This window comes from Trichoplusia ni, chromosome 5 (genome assembly GCF_003590095.1).
Source record: "Trichoplusia ni isolate ovarian cell line Hi5 chromosome 5, tn1, whole genome shotgun sequence".
NCBI classification, from domain to species: Eukaryota; Metazoa; Arthropoda; class Insecta; order Lepidoptera; family Noctuidae; genus Trichoplusia; species Trichoplusia ni.
The window spans coordinates 13,536,413-13,555,047 of NC_039482.1; the positions used below are offsets into that span (position 1 = coordinate 13,536,413).

The following is an 18,635-nucleotide window of genomic DNA, read 5'->3' on the forward strand; positions in this document are numbered from 1 at the left end:
GGTATAAACATAAAATCTGTTTGTCCGTCATAATGGTATTCATGTGAAGTCTGTATGAAATGAGTACTATTGTATGGAACCTATTGTAACTTGTAATTTGATTTAAGGACAATGAAATGATTGCTTTTGTATTTGTAGTTTTTGTTCCGCTAGTAAATACATGTCGGTAAAACATACCTGAAAAATTAACTGTAATATTTAGGTATGTTTCGGGTACCAGACGTACGTTGATCATGTTGCTTCGAAAACCTTATTACACATCGCTAGAAGACACTATATAAATCTTTATATATTTGACTGCAAGGATAGCCGAGTGCTACAGGTCACCACGCCAAACTAACGCAAACGTGGCGCGGGTGCGATCCCCGCATAGGACATGCGTTTTTGTGAACCACGAATGCTTGTTCAGAGTCTGGTTCTAATTACATTTGTATAAAACTCACTGACTGACCCTCACTGGTAAAGAAGATTTATAAGTTTTTGATTGAATTGTGAGTCAACCAATAAAACTGCGTACAAACCATTTTAACCATTTTTTCATCACCATAGATCTCACGAACTGTAGAATTATCTTTGGACAAGTGTCGCCATCTATACAACACTAACTAAATGTACTGAAACATTCCCACTAAGTTCCACAGTTCCCTCTCAATATATAATGTCCAGTGCATACAAAACACTTAAGTTTTAGGTAACATTGTGGAGATCATTATGTGTGACGTTTTACGATGGCCGGTCAACCTAACTGGTGCTTTTAACTAAATCAGTAACGTGTTTTATTACTGCGGAGATAATAACTTGCTTTGTTTAGTTGACGTGTTTATTCACTTGTCTGATATACGGAGACGCGTTTTTGTCCGGTTTGGATGAAAATTTAAATTACTTGTTTATTCCGGAGTAGGATTTTAACCGACAAGCATTTTTTTTTGCTATTTTGTTTTTTTTTTGCGTCTTCGAATTGTCGTCAATGTAACTTGAACTTTAATGGACTAGTGCCACAATATATCTGCAAAATACTTATCTAGAACCTGTACAAAATACATATAATATATCAAAATACAAATTTTATTTACGATGAAGAACGGAAAACTACTTTTTTAACTTGTTTACCTTATCATTTTTAACTGGCTTCACCCTAACTATAGATTTACATTTTGGCCTATTCTTTATACTATTTTTTGGCAGTTCTACAATGACGTATCTTTCTTTTCCAGGATTCACGGGAACACAATGCGAGGTGGAGATCGACGAGTGCGCCAACAACCCGTGTCTCAACGGAGGTGTCTGCCACGACCTGATCAACGCGTTCAGATGCACCTGTGTTATAGGGTAGGTCACATTAGTCACATATGTATATATCTATCCAAGAATAGGTTTGATGATGATTTCCTTATGATCCACAAGTATCACGGCATTCTATAGATTTATTGGAACTTGAAACTTACAGCGATATACCAATATTTAAGCTGGTTTGGGATGGTTGCCATTCTTAAAACCCGTTATTAAAATAATACGGATAAAGCGTCAATAGATAGCCCTAAAAGTGACATAATGTAATTCTACTTTATAGTTTCCTCTGTAACTCAAAGTGCCAATAAACGTTTCTAATGTGTGTGTGTGTCTTAAGTATGTAATAAACTATTATTTTCCACAGTTTTACGGGTGCTCGCTGTCAAGTGAACATCGACGACTGCGCGTCCAGCCCGTGCCGCAACGGTGGGACGTGCCACGACAGTATTGCTGGCTACACCTGCGAGTGCCCTCTTGGTTATACTGGTATGTTACCCCTTCTTACCCCAATTTCGTTTGATAAGCAAAAACGTAGTAATGTAGGGATGTACTTAAAGATTAAGGGTTTTAAAAGAAATATAGCCTAGTATTAGTACAAAAAATTACAATGATCCCGTCCCACCCCGTATTAATCCAGGTTATAAAATATCTGTGTACCAAAGTTCGACCAAATCTTTTAGTGCTTTTTTCGTGCAAGAATAAAACACCCATCCATCCATCTACACTTCACGTTAATGATATTAGTAGTATTGATCCATAAGGTCTAAAATTACCAGTATATATTTAGCTTAACCATGTTCTCTTTCCAGGCATGTCTTGCGAGACAAACATCAATGACTGCCTATCAGCGCCGTGTCACCGCGGCGAGTGCATCGACGGAGACAACAGCTTCACCTGCAACTGTCACCCAGGGTACACCGGCAGGGTCTGCCAGACTCAGATCAATGAGTGCGAGTCGAACCCGTGCCAGTTTGGAGGTGAGGATACTAAATATTGATATTAATATTACATGATTAATACATACTGATTCTGGTTTTCTGTAAGTGATAAGATTAATTTGAAAAGAACGCTAAACTTATCTATGAGTTTCTACTTTCCACTTGCGAAAACTGATTTAACTACGCGGTGACTTTTTGCCCCAGAGTCCTTTCTGAATATGGGTGAAAGACTTATTCCTATATTGGCCTGGAAAAGTATCTGTTGATTGATAACAACAAATAAATTTGAGGCATGAATCTTTCACAATTTTATTCCTAGTATGGAGTCTTGAGTATCTCGAATCCGACTTTAGACCTGTTTTATTTCTAAACACGCTACCAATTCAGCTATGCACTTGTTTCTACTTTTTCTTCTCTTCTTTTTCCTGGCAGAACTATATTTCTAATTCATGCTATACTTTTTACCAGGTCATTGTGAGGATCTGATAGGCGGCTACCAGTGCCGCTGTAAGCCGGGCACGTCGGGACGCAACTGTGAGATCAACGTCAACGAGTGCTACTCCAACCCTTGCAGGAATGGAGCCACATGCATCGATGGAATCAACAGGTAAACAATACTTTAAATATAATGTAGGATTAATTTAAAAACCTATCACGCGGTAAAGATTAAGTTGCAGACACATTTAGGCTTTGTTCTTTCATTTCTTATTATTATTTGAGGGTTTAACAATTTGACTCTATTTATAACTGACATATTTTTTCGTTTCAACAAAAAAAAGTAAAGTAGTATTGTAATTTGAGATAATATTTTCATCTTAAAGGCGACTGACCACTACACCGTACCATACCATGACCGTGCTATGAACGTGTCCGGCAAAAAAATATTCTCTGTATTAAAAAGTATGCGACCATGCCCACTAGCCCGTGCCGTTACCGACCAGCATCGTCGCCTTTTTAATATAGAGAATATTTTTTTGCCTGACACGTTCATAGCACGGTCATAGTATGGTACGGTGTAGTGGGCAGACTCCTTAAAGCCGATAGTACCGATATTAAACATATGTATATTTTTCATTTAAAATGGGAAATGAAGTCACCTTGAGTGATCGCAATAATATCTCAATTGCTTGTATTTTTTTTATAAATTGCACTTCACAATGTACTTATCACATTTTAATGCTTCTTTATTTCTTTTACATGCAGCAATACATATTTTGAGTAAGTTTCAACGTTTTATTAGTGCATGTCAAGCTTAATTTGTTGTTTGTTTTCATTGTAAAAATATATAATTTTGTTATAGTTTGATTTGTATTTGCTGCATGTATACAAAGATGGCTGATTTTATATTTCTGATATTTGCTTTCCACCCTGATTGTTTGTTGAATATTATAAAAAAAAAACATTTAAGTTTGTTTTCCACTGTGTGTTTTTTCGAGTGTTAAATAATTAAATGAAATACAGTATTTCATACAAAATTCTAATTAATTATAATATATCCTGTGGAATTTTAAATACCTCTGCTTATAACCACAATATCTAAAAATCACAATTTTCCTTCAAACGAGAAGAATGATTTTGAACCAATTGACGTCCCAACCACTCAAGAATATTTTGCACTAGGTATACCGAAAAGCACGAAATTGAATTTCCCCTAGTCCAACCACATTACCTCATAATTATATTTTCAATCACACCCCATAAGACTGTCGATAGAGAATCCTCTGCCATGACCATCTAACCGTGACCCTCCCTCAGGTACACTTGCGAGTGCATTCCTGGCTTCACGGGCCAGCACTGCGAGACGAACATCAACGAGTGCCTCTCGAACCCTTGCGCCAACGGCGGGAAGTGCGTCGACAGGATCAACGGATTCCGGTGTGAATGCCCTAGAGGGTACTATGACGCTAGGTACGAACTAGGAGTACCGGTAATGGGGATCCAAATTAACAAAAACGGGATGTTTGGTTGTGGGAAGAAATCGTTTTACTTTTACTTATTGAAAAATATCAAAATTCGCGGAAATTTTTGGTTTTATTTTGGTCTGTGTTCAGGGTGATGGGACACCAGTTTACTCCCAGGAGTTTAATATATGAGAGCCACGCTATAAATTGTATGATTTGCAGAATCAGTAATTTGCGTGTCTTTGGGAACAGCTTAAAATCCAAATTAAAAAGCTATAGATTATTTCCTGGAAAGTCTTTTCGCTCAGATAAAATTCTCTAGTTATTTATAGTCTATATAAAGGATTTGAAAATTTTTGCTTGAGATGTAGAAAATAATATCTGTTTATATTTACCACGGCATTTTTCCTTGCAGATGTCTGTCAGACGTGAACGAGTGCGCTTCGAACCCTTGCATCAACGGAGGATCCTGTGAAGATGGAGTCAACCAGTTTATTTGTCACTGCATGCCTGGATATGGAGGTATATATATTTATTACTACTTCTATATATACTACTTATATGCGCGGGAAATTCATATTAAATGAAGAAGGACGAAAGCTTCATTTACATATCTAAGCATATATTTGTTTCTTCCGTTAGCTGTTCTTTGTATCTTAAACTGAGAATTGTGATACAGAGTCACGTCTTGGCAACATAGGTACAAGTTTCCTAAACGGCAAAATAGAATTTTGAAGGAAGGTGATGAAAGTTTTGGTATTCATCTACACGAAACAATCAAATATTTTTTTTTTTGGAAAATCTTCATGTCCTTATAGTGAAATAAAACAGATTACATAATAAATATTTTTTGCAGGACAACGTTGTGAGCGCGACATTGACGAGTGCAGTTCGAACCCGTGCCAGCACGGAGGGACCTGCCACGACAGGCTGAACGCTTACAAATGTGACTGTGTACTTGGATTTACCGGTAAGTTTTATAAATAATCTACCTATTTGTAAAAGTTGTGTTTTTGTTTTACAATTGAAGTATTATATATATATCGTAATATTATTAAAGCTATTTTAATTATTAACTCTCTGTAACGGCTAACTACGTACCTCCTAACAGTCGATGATAACAACGCAGACAAATATACTTACTTTTTTTTTGCGAAACTTTTCCATATTTTATCAACGTCGAAACCTTCCCTGGACTTCCAAGAATATTTCAAGACTAAAATAAGCCATTTCGGTTCAGCAGAAGAAGAAGTTGATGATGACATTAGAACATATTTCCCCATTTTTCTCACCAATATGTATCTACTTTTTTAAATATGTCTTTTTTAATGTATATTTGAAGCCACATACAATGTTATTTACTAACTATAATTCTATTCCACAGGTGTAAACTGTGAGATGAACATAGACGACTGCGCGGGCAACCCGTGCCTGCACGGCGGCTCGTGCATCGACCTCGTGAACGGGTACCGCTGCGTGTGCGCACCGCCGCACTCCGGGCGGAACTGCGAGAATACACTCGACCCGTGTACTCCTAACCAGTGAGTATTTGTGATGACGTGTGCTTAGATAGATTATGGTAAAGAATTCAAAGGAAAGATAGAACCGTGCCTGATTTGTCTAAGTGATTTAAAAAAAGTGGCTACAGCCCTAAGGATTTTATTTGTGGCGTGCGGTTTAACAAACAAGCAAGCTATAAGCAACCACAATTGAATCTAAATAATGTTACCTACCTACCTAAGTAGCACTCCTTTTCTAAGGTCCGGCGTTCGGCTGAAAGGAACAAACATATTTTATGCACTTTTAAATTTTTGATAAAGTTGCATTTACAATTTTGTTTATGAATTCTTTTTTTTAGAGTATTTTGATAAAACTAGTTAAAAGTAGTCAAACTATGAAAACGTTTCCTCTTAAAAAATATTCAAGCAACTAGTAAAATCAATTCCAACTTCAAACGCCACAAAACTCAAAACCTACCTTTCTCCACAGATGTCGCCACGGCGGTCGTTGCGTAGCGGAAGCCTCTTACGCGGAGTTCACCTGCCAGTGCCCAGTGGGCTGGACGGGAGCGCTCTGCGAGAGAGACGTGGACGAGTGTGCGGTGACCGCGCCCTGTCACAACGAGGCCACCTGTATCAATACTGAGGGCTCCTATGCCTGTCTCTGTGCGAGAGGCTACGAGGGAAAGGACTGCGCTATCAATACTGATGATTGTGCTTCATGTAAGTATTAGCTTAACTAGCTTTGTATTTATTGCAGAGGCTTTAGAGGAAAATATTTTGTTATTCATTACTTTCGATATCTCAGCCGAAATAAGTTAATTTTGCTCTAAATGTTATTTACGAGGATTAAAGTGAAATCAAAGGCGTAGCATACTCCTTTAAGTATAGAATCTTATTTGACAGGCTATACTATATTTATATTCGTTTAGATCTATCAAGCATATTTGGCTTTCGATCCCATAAGTTTGTCAAGTTTCGAAACTTGTACTTCACCCTTAATTCGTTAAAAAAGAGCAAAAAATTAAAGCTTCTCATATTTAATTTGACCTTTGTTGTTTGTTCTCAATCTTGATTAATCTCACTTATGTTTCCGACAGTCCCATGTCAGAACGGCGCGACATGTCTGGACTCGATCGGCGACTACAACTGCGTATGCGCAAGTGGATTCGCCGGCAAGCACTGCGAGATCGACGTCGATGAGTGCCAGTCCAGGCCTTGTATGAACGGAGCTACTTGCAATCAGGTAAGAATATTTTATAATCGCTTTGAGTGATTTCTCATACCATTTTGTTTATCTGATATGAACGTATAGAATAGAAGCGCCACCTATTTCAGTAACTTACCAAAATTGGCCTGTAATACATTGGAGAAAGTATTAAAAAACTTTTACCAATCGATAAAAATTGTACCTATAAAAAGATGAAGATTTTTAAGTCTTACTTAGCTATAATCAAGTAACGACGGAATCAAATGAATTCCATTTATAACCTACAAAAGTTTTATAACCTCAAACAAAAGTCTAACCTTTCTTTCCATTCCAGTACGTCGCCTCCTACACATGTACCTGCCCGCTGGGCTTCTCCGGTATCAACTGCCAGACGAACGATGAAGACTGCACCGAGTCTAGTTGTATGAACGGCGGCACCTGCATTGATGGGATCAACTCTTACAACTGTTCTTGTCCACCTGGGTAAGTTTATATATTAAAATTAAATGATGATCGGTGTATGTTAAATACAAACATGTCTTACGTGAATAACGTGTATCGTAATAAAATAATTGAAGATTAATTAACGCAATATTATTAACTTAATTAATCGTCACTAAGCTCAATTATGGTCTATAAGAAAGTATATGTTTATACTTGCTTCTAAAATCACCGTATTGAATTTAAAATGTTATTCCATGCACATTATAAAAAAAATGATAAATACCAATGAAAACCACCTAACTGAACCCTCTCTCCACAGCTACACGGGCTCGAACTGCCAGTTCCGTATAAACATGTGCGACAGCTCGCCGTGCGACAACGGCGCCACCTGCCACGACCACATCACACACTACACGTGTCACTGCCCCTACGGGTACACCGGGAAACACTGCGAGAATTATGTGGACTGGTTAGTAGCAGTTATTAGTTTTATATAACTATAGATAATGTCATCAAGGTGCGTATGCACTCGTATGACGTGAGTTTGCTGAAGGAAGATAGATTTTTCTTTTGGAAATTTATAGAAACCCTTGTATATCTTTCTTATTTCAGTTGTTTATATTTAGATTATTAACATTGAATAAGTGGTATGGAAAGGCTCAATGTTTTAAAACAATTATGAAAAAGTGTTGCTACTGCAACTACCGTCGTAAAATCTACATTAAAATTTACCTTAATGTACTTACTCTATCCAGGTGTGAGGTGAATCCCTGCGAGAACGGAGCGACATGTTCACAGAAGGGTCCTCAATACACTTGCACTTGTGCCCCGGGCTGGTCCGGCAAACTGTGCGACGTCGAGATGGTGTCCTGTAAAGACGCGGCTATCAGGAAAGGTATGGATTTCAGAGGTAATTTAATGTTAAATACATATTACTAACAATACATTTTATCTTTTCAAAATTTCGATCAGTTGCTCAATAATTCATTTCACTATTATATTCATTGTATTCATTTTATGATAGAACACAAAGTAAATGTTTGCTGAAACTTATCCATTAATTGCTTTTGTCCCCAGGCGTTAAACTAAAACAACTTTGCAACAACGGTTCTTGTGAAGACATCGGCAATTCTCACCGCTGCCACTGCCTCGAAGGATACACCGGATCCTACTGCCAAAAGGAGATCAACGAGTGCGACTCCGCGCCGTGCCAAAATGGCGCCCTATGCAAGGACCTTGTAGGGACCTACCAGTGCCAGTGCGCCAAAGGATTCCAAGGACAGAACTGCGAACTCAACGTCAACGATTGCCTACCAAACCCTTGCCAGAACGGAGGAACCTGCCACGATCTGATCAACAACTTCTCTTGCTCATGTCCCTTCGGAACTCTTGGCAAGATTTGTGAGATCAATGTGAATGATTGTAAGCAAGACGCGTGTCATAACAACGGCACTTGTATCGACAAGGTAGGAGGGTTCGAGTGCAAGTGTCCGCCTGGCTTCGTTGGCCCGCGATGCGAAGGAGATATTAACGAATGTCTGTCCAACCCTTGCTTGTCACCTGGCACTCAAGACTGCGTTCAACTTGTCAACGACTACCACTGCAACTGCAAGCCTGGATACATGGGAAGACACTGCGATGCCAAAGTGAACTTCTGCGCTAACTCCCCGTGCCAGAACGGAGGTATTTGTACCGCGATACAGGGAGGACACGAGTGTCTCTGCAGCGATGGATTCTATGGAAAGAACTGTGAATACTCGGGCTACGCTTGCGATTCCAACCCGTGCCAGAATGGAGGCTACTGCAGAACATCTGAAATAGGCGGCTACGTCTGCGATTGCCCATCAGGTCTATCAGGTATCAATTGCGAAATTGACTCCATGAACGAATGCCTCAGTAATCCTTGCAAGCATCCCGAAGCCAGATGCATTGACAAGCCTGGAGACTACCTCTGCTACTGCCCAAGACAATGGACTGGCAAGAACTGTGACATCCACGACCCTCACTCAAGAGGTGGCTATAGCAGTCCAATCGGTGGAGGCTTCAATCCAAAGAAACCAGGCTTAAGTTTCGAAGAACTTGACCTGGCGTTCCAAAGAGAACAGTGTATCAAAAAGGGTTGTAAGGAGAAGCGAGGTGACCATCAGTGCGATGAAGAATGTAATACTTACGCATGTGAGTTTGATGGAAACGACTGCTCTCTAGGCCTCAATCCTTGGGCGAACTGTACCGCAACAATCAAGTGCTGGGAAGTTTTCATGGACGGTGAATGTGATGAAGAGTGCAACACTCAGGCTTGTCTGTTCGACGGTAGAGACTGTCAGAAGTCGTTACAGCGCTGTAACCCGATCTACGACGCTTACTGTAAGAAACATTACGCTGATGGCCACTGCGACTACGGCTGCAATAACGCTGAATGTAACTGGGACGGTCTCGACTGCGAGAACGAGCCGCCACACTTAGCCGAAGGTGTCATGTCAGTCACTCTGTTGATGGACATGAGAACATTTAAAGAAAACTCCGTAGCTTTTCTCCGAGACTTAGGCCATCAGTTAAGAACAACGATATTGATTAAGAAAGACCACTTAGGCAATGATATGGTGTACCCGTGGAAGGGTTCAACAGATGTTGGACTACAGGACACCGAGATTGGAAAGAAACATGGTATCATATCCACTGAGAGGGGACAGTCGGGTATTCAGGTCTACTTGGAGATTGATAACAGGAAGTGCACGTCAATGTCCAGTTCGGAATGCTTCTTCTCAGCGAGAGAGGCAGCTGAGTTCTTGGCTGCGACAGCCTCCAAGCACTCCTTATCACCAGACTTCCCCATATTCCAAGTGAAAGGCGTCAATCCACCAGAGATCGATGTTCCCACGAACTCGAAATACGTCTTCATCGGAGTGATCTTAGTTCTATTAGCTGGTCTACTGATTGGTGTATTAGTGACTGCACAAAGGAAACGCGCTGCCGGTATAACATGGTTCCCCGAAGGTTTTATTCGCAACAACTCTTCGACAAGACGCCGGTCACGCAGGCGTGTGCCCGATGGTCAAGAAATGAGGAACCTGAATAAAGGATCGATCGGTTGTATTGATGTGGATATCAATGGGGGTCATATGGGTCCCCCACACCACTGGTCTGATGAGGATGATGATGGGTCTGCGCCTCCGAGGGCCAAGCGTGCGAGAGGTCCAGGAGATGCGAATGGGGCTCCCGGTGGATATGCATCAGATCATACAGCGATCACGGATTACGAGGAGGCTGGTCACGATGGCAGGGTCTGGACGCAACAGCATTTGGACGCTGCTGATATAAGAGTGCCGCCCAGCATGATGACACCACCAGCTATCGTAAGTATTTGTTTAAGACGTTTATTCATTGTGCAAATATCTGTAAGTGCAGTAATAGCAATCTCACGTGATTAAACAGAATCCTGTACTAAGCAACTTAACCAAAACTTAACTTCTCCACAGCACGATGGTCACGTAGAGGTTGACGCTCGCGGGCCGCTGGGCATGACGCCTCTCATGGTAGCGGCCGTTCGCGGTGGTGGCTTGGACCAGGGCTCTGACGCTGAAGACGAACAGACGGCCCATGTGATATCAGATTTAGTGGCTCAAGGTGCACAACTGAATGCTGCTATGGATAAGACTGGAGAGACAAGTCTGCATTTGGCGGCTAGGTGAGTAGATACTGAGTTTTTTCCATAGTTTAACTTTTCTATACACTTTGTAATAGAGAAATTGGAAACAACTTCAATTAGAATAACATAAGTTCAATCCTAACTATCTATTTAGTAACATACTCTTTCAGTATGGTGCATTTTCATGCTTTACAGAAAAAAACAGCATCAACCAATTTTAATGCAATAAATAATACAATCATCATCAAGTTGAACAAACGGACATTTGTATTAAATATTTTTGTTACCTTATTTTAATATTCATAAATTTGTACAGATACGCTCGCGCCGACGCAGCTAAGCGGCTGCTAGACGCGGGCGCGGACGCCAACTCGCAGGACAACACGGGCCGCACGCCGCTGCACGCCGCCGTCGCCGCCGACGCTATGGGCGTCTTCCAAATCCTGCTGAGGAACAGAGCCACCAACCTCAATGCGCGCATGCATGATGGAACTACACCGCTTATACTGGCTGCAAGGTAATTAGACGGTTAATTGTTTTGACGCGTAAAAAGCGCAGAGAATGAGTAATCGAAATCAAGCGTTCTTGTTCGTCACTTTATATCTGGGCTTTAAATGTAACAGTAATAATCCTGGAAATATCAATCTTGGAGTGTCCACAGCACAATTTATTGTGATTTCATCAATAGCCTATATGTTAATGTCATCTTTCACTGACATTTTTCGTATGCCCAGCACTGGACCTCGATCAAAATCTATTCATCATATACGAATGAAGTCTTTCAATCATGAACTAACAAACATATTCCCCACAGGCTTGCAATAGAAGGCATGGTGGAGGACCTGATCAACGCTGACGCGGACATCAACGCGGCTGACAACAGCGGGAAGACAGCGCTGCACTGGGCCGCCGCCGTCAACAATATCGACGCAGTGAATGTACTGCTAGCACATGGGGCTAATAGAGACGCGCAGGACGATAAGGTATTGTGATATTTGAGCTTATTGTTTATGGAATTAGGTTGTGTTTTGTTTGACTTTGAAACTTTGAATATTGAATTCAGTTATCCAAATACAGTAAATTGCTATTATGTGCTACCTTATGCGACTGGTGTCTCTGTATCATAAAACTTGACTCGACACACCACCGCGTATCTAGACACAAAACTAACTTAAAGAAAAACGGAAATATACCTTATTACCAACCGCCGATGTTCCTGAACAGCGATGAAACTGAACATCTGCGTTGTAGTAGGATATTGTTACTCAGTGAAGTAGATTGCGGAAGTCAGATACGCAGTTACCACATCAGTACGGTATTCAACTGAATCTGGTAACACGAGAAGCTGTCCGTAACACAAATTACAAAAATATTAAACAAATCCCATTAATACAAAAACGATAACGTCAATATATCATATTTAACTATTCAAATTCCTTTCAGGACGAGACCCCTCTCTTCTTAGGAGCCCGCGAGGGTTCATACGGGGCCTGCAGAGCATTGCTAGACGCGATGGCGAACAGAGAGATCACAGACCACATGGACCGGCTGCCGCGAGACGTCGCTCAGGAGCGCATGCATGATGACATCGTGCGGCTGTTGGACGAACACTGTCCCAGACCGCCGCCGCAACATCATCATTTGATGCGTGAGTTATAGTTTTATAGAATATGTAGTTAACATACTGGTACTAGTTCACGTTGTGGCTTGGAAGATTTGAAGAGTTGTTATCACATGATTTGGGAATGGTGTGAAACAAGCTCTGATTCTTGCATATGTGCCATTTGGTGATATGCCGAAATAGCACATTGATATTCCTATTTACAGCCTTAAAACAAGAATGATTGATATTGACCGTTTGACTTCAAATGTTGATACAGTGTACACATCAGGGTACCATTTAAAAAAAAACAAAGAAATGACTTAATTATTTGACTTCAAATAGCATTCTAACATTATTGTATCTTCCACAGCATCACCGAACCCGCACCCGCAGCTGATCAGCCAGCCGACTGTCATCAGTACCGCGGCGAAGGGCAAGCCGAAGAAGTCGCGCGCGAAAGCCGGGCCCGACAGCCCCGACCAGGCTTACGACAACAATAACTTGCAGACCACACAGATTAGACGGTATGGATATTTACACTAAGAATTATGCGTTTTACATTTCAAAAATTTCGTTTCGAAATTTATATTATTTAACTTTAAGATTCGTGGATATGTTTAGCCTATTTGCCTGATACCCTATAATAGGACGGAGAAAAACCCTTTACCCATATTGATCTAGTCTCGAGTTTCGAGTAATGGTGCAGGATTTCTATTAATTTGATATTATAATGTCTATGTCTATCCTAAGTTTCGAGATAAATCTTTATTAAATACCTTCCGTATTCTCCTCAAAAACCGTAGTGGATTTAAGTTGAAAATAGATCAATGTAAATTTAAATTTATGTTTCTGTGTTCCAGGAAACCTAGCGTAAAAAAGAATAATAAGAAAGTGGCACAGGAAGTGCCACAGAGCGTTGAGAGCTTAGGCTCCAGTTTGAGTCCAGTCGAATCACCGCTCCAAAATTTACAGGTAAGACTAAGCGAATTTAGACTTTATTCTATGGCCCATACTATAATACAATCGTATTTTATCCACAATACTTGAAGTTATCGAAACAATACACCCAACAGTCTAGAGAGGCGTGGCTTTTGGCAGACATCTTTAAAATGGGCGTGTTCGAAACTTTAAAGCAAAAGTTAAGAATAACGATTACAGACGATCAATGTTTTTTTCTATTTAATTATCTTAATCCCTTTCTTTTTCGCTTTTTCCCATACTTTTACCTATATCTAAGTTCTAACTTAACGTTTTATGTGACAGGACTTGCCGTCGCCGTACGACGCAACGTCGCTGTACTCGAACGCGATGGCGCAGTTCGTAGGCATCGAGCAGCTCGTGCAGCACAAGCAGCCGCCCAGCTATGAAGACTGCGTCAAGGTAAATATCATTAAGAAGACTTTATCTATCTTGTAGAATGCAGTAAACGTACTGACTATAATTGAGAATCACAGCACTGGTGAATACCTAATTACAGCGTGCTATGCTGTTGAGTTTGTTGCGCCGTAATAAATGGATTTTGATTTTGAAGACCTGCTCTTATTTGAATGCATGGAATTCTTAAATCGTCAAAAAAACTATTTACTATTTCGTTTCTCTTCCCCAAAAGTGGACAAAACTCAAAAATCGTTACTTTAAAACGATCATCACCGACTACAATTTTTTTCCTCGGTATCTTCTATCTAACCTGTATGTATCTATAAGAGCATGCAGTATGTATGTATGTATGTGTGTATGAGCCTCCGTCACGTCCTCAGTGCTTCGTCCCGCAGCCGGGTCAGACGCTGCAGCAGTCGTTCGGCGGCGGCGCGCTGGGCGCGTCGCTGTCGCCGCCCTACTCCAACCACTCGCCCACGCACAGCAACCACACAACCTCGCCGCATGCTTATATAGGTAAGTCACTTAGTTCAAATAGACTGTTATAAGTAAAATAAAATGTCACAGATGAAATTTCAAGAAAATAAGTTTTTGCACAGTTTATAGAACCTTAACCATATTCGAAATAGCAGCTCCTGTTAATGGAAATAAACTTTTTTTATGAAAAAAATTTTTGCTTTTCCGTGAATTTAAATAATTTGAAAATTTTGTACATGTGTTTTTAGATTTCTTAGCCACGTTAATTCTTGTCTTTAATGTGTAAGTGACATAAATACTAGGTACCTTTTTATTCAATTGTTCTAATCCGTTGTGTCTTCCCCAGGATCTCCGTCTCCGGGCAAGTCCCGGCCGTCGCTGCCGACGTCGCCGGCGCACATGGCGGCGCTGCGCCACTCCCACCAGCACCAGCTCGACGCCGCGGCTTACTCCGCACTCGCACATCTTAGTAAGTACCATCTTCATCACTAGGTGTCCCTCCTCAAGATTTTGCATGAGGCACATTTTTCGTGTCCCTTTTGAAAAATACTTAAAATAATTGCAAACGAGATGTTCATAAAAATAAATGTTATTTTATGTTTAAAAATTTGTAATTCAAATTCAGTATTGTACTTTACCCTTTAGATTTAAATGCTGATCAATCCAATATCTTTCATCTTAGATACATCAGACTTATTAACCCGAACCGAACATACTCAGGATTGAATCTCTCTGTTATCTTCAATTTCTTTACGCATTAGATGAGATATTAACGGATCTCTTCCCTCCCTACAGGTGCTAACGGCCAGCACAACGCGCAGCTGCAGGCGGTTATGACGCACGCGGCGGCGCTCGGACAGGTGCAGGGCGCGCAGCATCCCGCGCTCACCAACATGATGTCCAGTGAGTATACGCAGCTCAGTCAACACTTAATAAATAGAATTGTTGCATACACCAGTATATCGTTGTATAGTAGTAAACTGAAACTGAAACTTTTTTCTTCACGAGAATAAGTCTACATTACCTTTTGATGATAGTCTGATGGTTTAACATAAGCCTAATGACTTTAATGGTTATCAGTTGACAATCTTACTCTTAGAAAGTCGTCATTTGATATTCCTTTTAATTAGACTCACACTATCCCAATATCATTAGAAGGCAATATTTTAGCTAGTTCTTCATAAATCATTATACAAAAAACTTAATAAACCTTTTCTCAACAGGTTTATACGGCGGTTGGGGAATCGGTGATACGTTCCCGACGCCGTCACCGGAGTCGCCCGACCATTGGTCCACGCCGTCGCCGCAGACGCCGCTCACACAATCCCCGCACTCTGATTGGTCAGATCGTGCTGCACTCTCCCCCAACGACATACAACAGACCAATAAGGGGGCAACGGAAGCCATCTACATATAGATATTAGTTAAGGGTTGGTTCTAGACAAATTGACGTTCTGTTTTTGTAATTTCTTTTGTTGAATCTGTTAAGTCGAAGTTGCAATATATTAAAAGTAATTTTTACATTGCAACACATTAAATACGTAAAGTTTTAATATTGTGGTTGACGTTAAAAGACAAATTTTATGATGAGAGTTTAATCTGAAAAAGATGATTTTTCATAAAAAAATGACTAAAAATATATTCAACATGACAGCGTTTTAAACGCTACAAAACACGAACGTCTGTAGCAGCCTAAAAAGACATTGTACAGATCGATGCGTGTAAATTTTAACGTCCATTGCCGCTTTTGTAGGACTGTGGACGGCATCGTCGTATACATAGACTGACTTGTACAGCCATGACTTGAGTGTATAGCATAGTAGTGTAAAAACGCACTATCATTCAGTAATCTCGTGATTTAAAGCATTCCCTTTCGGTGTATTCTTAACCTCCTTCAAAAAAGGAGGTTCTCAATCGATATTCCAATTTTGTACTCAATGTGGTACTGATATTTTATAGACATGATATTATATAGTTTATAAAACTTGCCTACAACAAACAGTCTTATGTCTCATAAGTAAGGGTCCAATTTCGTGTGACAGTAAAATACACTGAAACAATCACATTCTCATAATGACACACTTGTTACGTTGTTGATTTATTTTTTATTTACTTGTTCGTAAGTTTGCGTTTAGGATTAATGCACTGTGGAAAATAGGATAGCTAGCAGATCGAAAAACAACAATCTATTTATTACAACGCAAAAAAAACATGCAATATAATTTGAAAATAAATACAATTTTATAAAAAAAGCATCTCAAGAAAATTAAAATAGTGAGTAAATTTCAAGCAGTAAAACATATTGGTGCATTTTTGAATAATTAAGTATTTTTTTCAATTTACCTATACGATCAGTCGTTTTTGATCTAAATTTCTTCGATAATTTCCCACAGTGCGATACTTCAAAGGCTTATGAGATTTGTTAAGTGCAGTCGGCAAAGCCCGGTAGGCTTCGACAACTCGACGGCACACTTGTATGGAAATTATTTATGTGTGATTCAATAGAATAGGATTTTATCGCTTCTAGTATGTAGATAGTTTCAATTTGTTACTAAAGCCAGCTAACTCACTAAAAAACAAAGCAAGGCTTTTAAAATTAAATATAATTTATGACATCAAAATTAAAAAGCTGGCTTCAGAAACAAATTGTGTTAATTTAGTATTTAATTGTAATATTAACTGAGAATGTTGCCAGTTATAATTTAAATGCTGAAGGTTTTTCAATCTGGCAATAATCTCAGTTTTTAATATTATGGTATAGTTTACATATCTTCCGTTTATCGAATCATTCCACAATTGCTTCCAATCGACGTGCAAATTGAGAGTTCAAATTTAATAATAAGACATTTTTAAACATGTATTTCACGTGCACTAGTTGAATCATTTTGGGCATATTTTGTAAGGGTAAAAAGCTTGGGTTTTTATTAAATAATGTTATAATGAAATGCCCGTATGCCTTACCTACGGTAGGGGTATCGTTTTCCAATTAAAATAAGATCTCATCCATTCCATTTGCGCTTTAAAAATGACAATTATTAATTAAATATAAATAGTTGACGCGGACCACTCATGCTCAATTTTTACTCAACTCCATACATACTCTATTATATTGTAATATATTTTTAATAATTAAGTATTTTTAAAGGTTTTTAGCTTTTCATGTTGTAACGCTAACTGTAAATATTTTTATCATTTTTTTTTTATTTTAAGTTATATTTAAAAAAGCGAATGAAATAAATGATCTTCGTAGTTTTATTTTAGGTTAGGTTTTATTATTATTATATTTTTGTGTCATCTGAATGTGCCAATGAGCAGAATGGTTATGTACCGTAGCACACGTACTGTGTTATACTAGTTGATGTAGGATAGTTTAATGAATAAGAGATATGTGCTTCCTAACTGCTTACTTTTAAGCGACCGCTTCAATGGAATTGGCTTAAGTACAAAATCTCGGGAACAAAAATCATCAAAATGTATCAAAATAAAGACTGTAATGATAATTAAGTGCGATAAATTGATAGAATGGTACTCATCAACTGATGTTGTTGTTATTTTGATATTTTTGTGTAATAACAGAATGGCACATTTGTAAAACTTGAAGGCACTTTGTTATGCAATGTAACTTGGAGAAATATTTACGATATGTTTGTAGACAGTGATACAAAACCGACAGGATATTATAAGTACCTGTCGTGACTACAATAACTGTTTGGTCCCTTTCGCAAGATGGGGATACGATCATGCTTGACCTCAAGTAAATTTAAAAGGTTAAAACCCAGAAAGAAATACACTGCCTAAAACATTTCTTCGATATTTTTTTAAGTAATTAGAATTAAAGATCTTCAATCCGTGTGCCTTTTTAATTAAAAAAAAAGATTGTAATTTAAACTATGAAATTAGTTTAATTCTCTAGCAATAGACGGTAAACTTGTAAATATATTTTAAAACAATTATTTTCATTGAAGATAATTGCATTTAATTTTTAAGGAAAAATGAAATTTTAATAAATGTTCTCCTGTAATGACAATAAAGGAATAAAATAAATCTGTTTTTTTACATCGTAATACCTTCCTAATTCAAAACTTGATAACTCAATTCCAAAATGGCTGCTTATAGCATGATTTCTCATTTTAAATAACAACCAGTAGCAGCTGTCACAGGGAGTTGGGAATTCTTAATAATACTCAATACTTAGGTATATATATTGAAGACGGATACGATTATCTTACATAGTACATAGTACACTTATT

At 39.0% G+C, this 18,635-nt stretch overlaps 1 protein-coding gene across 1 annotated transcript in view; it reads left to right on the forward strand.

Moving 5' to 3' along the window:
• LOC113494028 (neurogenic locus Notch protein) overlaps positions 1-18,373 on the forward strand; it is a gene marked incomplete at its 5' end in the record, with an annotated part of 95,636 nt that extends 77,263 nt beyond the window's left edge. The window contains 25 exons of the mRNA XM_026872148.1: positions 1,215-1,329; positions 1,655-1,776; positions 2,100-2,267; positions 2,697-2,835; positions 3,984-4,136; positions 4,545-4,651; positions 4,986-5,099; positions 5,514-5,670; positions 6,119-6,351; positions 6,729-6,874; positions 7,173-7,321; positions 7,602-7,751; positions 8,038-8,177; positions 8,360-10,635; positions 10,759-10,967; positions 11,245-11,445; positions 11,743-11,911; positions 12,372-12,576; positions 12,902-13,055; positions 13,392-13,503; positions 13,795-13,911; positions 14,289-14,424; positions 14,732-14,854; positions 15,181-15,288; positions 15,609-18,373. Of these exons, the coding sequence (XP_026727949.1) occupies positions 1,215-1,329; positions 1,655-1,776; positions 2,100-2,267; positions 2,697-2,835; positions 3,984-4,136; positions 4,545-4,651; positions 4,986-5,099; positions 5,514-5,670; positions 6,119-6,351; positions 6,729-6,874; positions 7,173-7,321; positions 7,602-7,751; positions 8,038-8,177; positions 8,360-10,635; positions 10,759-10,967; positions 11,245-11,445; positions 11,743-11,911; positions 12,372-12,576; positions 12,902-13,055; positions 13,392-13,503; positions 13,795-13,911; positions 14,289-14,424; positions 14,732-14,854; positions 15,181-15,288; positions 15,609-15,802 (5,897 nt within the window). The remainder of the gene's footprint in view (positions 1-1,214; positions 1,330-1,654; positions 1,777-2,099; positions 2,268-2,696; positions 2,836-3,983; positions 4,137-4,544; positions 4,652-4,985; positions 5,100-5,513; positions 5,671-6,118; positions 6,352-6,728; positions 6,875-7,172; positions 7,322-7,601; positions 7,752-8,037; positions 8,178-8,359; positions 10,636-10,758; positions 10,968-11,244; positions 11,446-11,742; positions 11,912-12,371; positions 12,577-12,901; positions 13,056-13,391; positions 13,504-13,794; positions 13,912-14,288; positions 14,425-14,731; positions 14,855-15,180; positions 15,289-15,608) is intronic.
• Between the last annotated feature and the right edge of the window lie 262 nt (positions 18,374-18,635).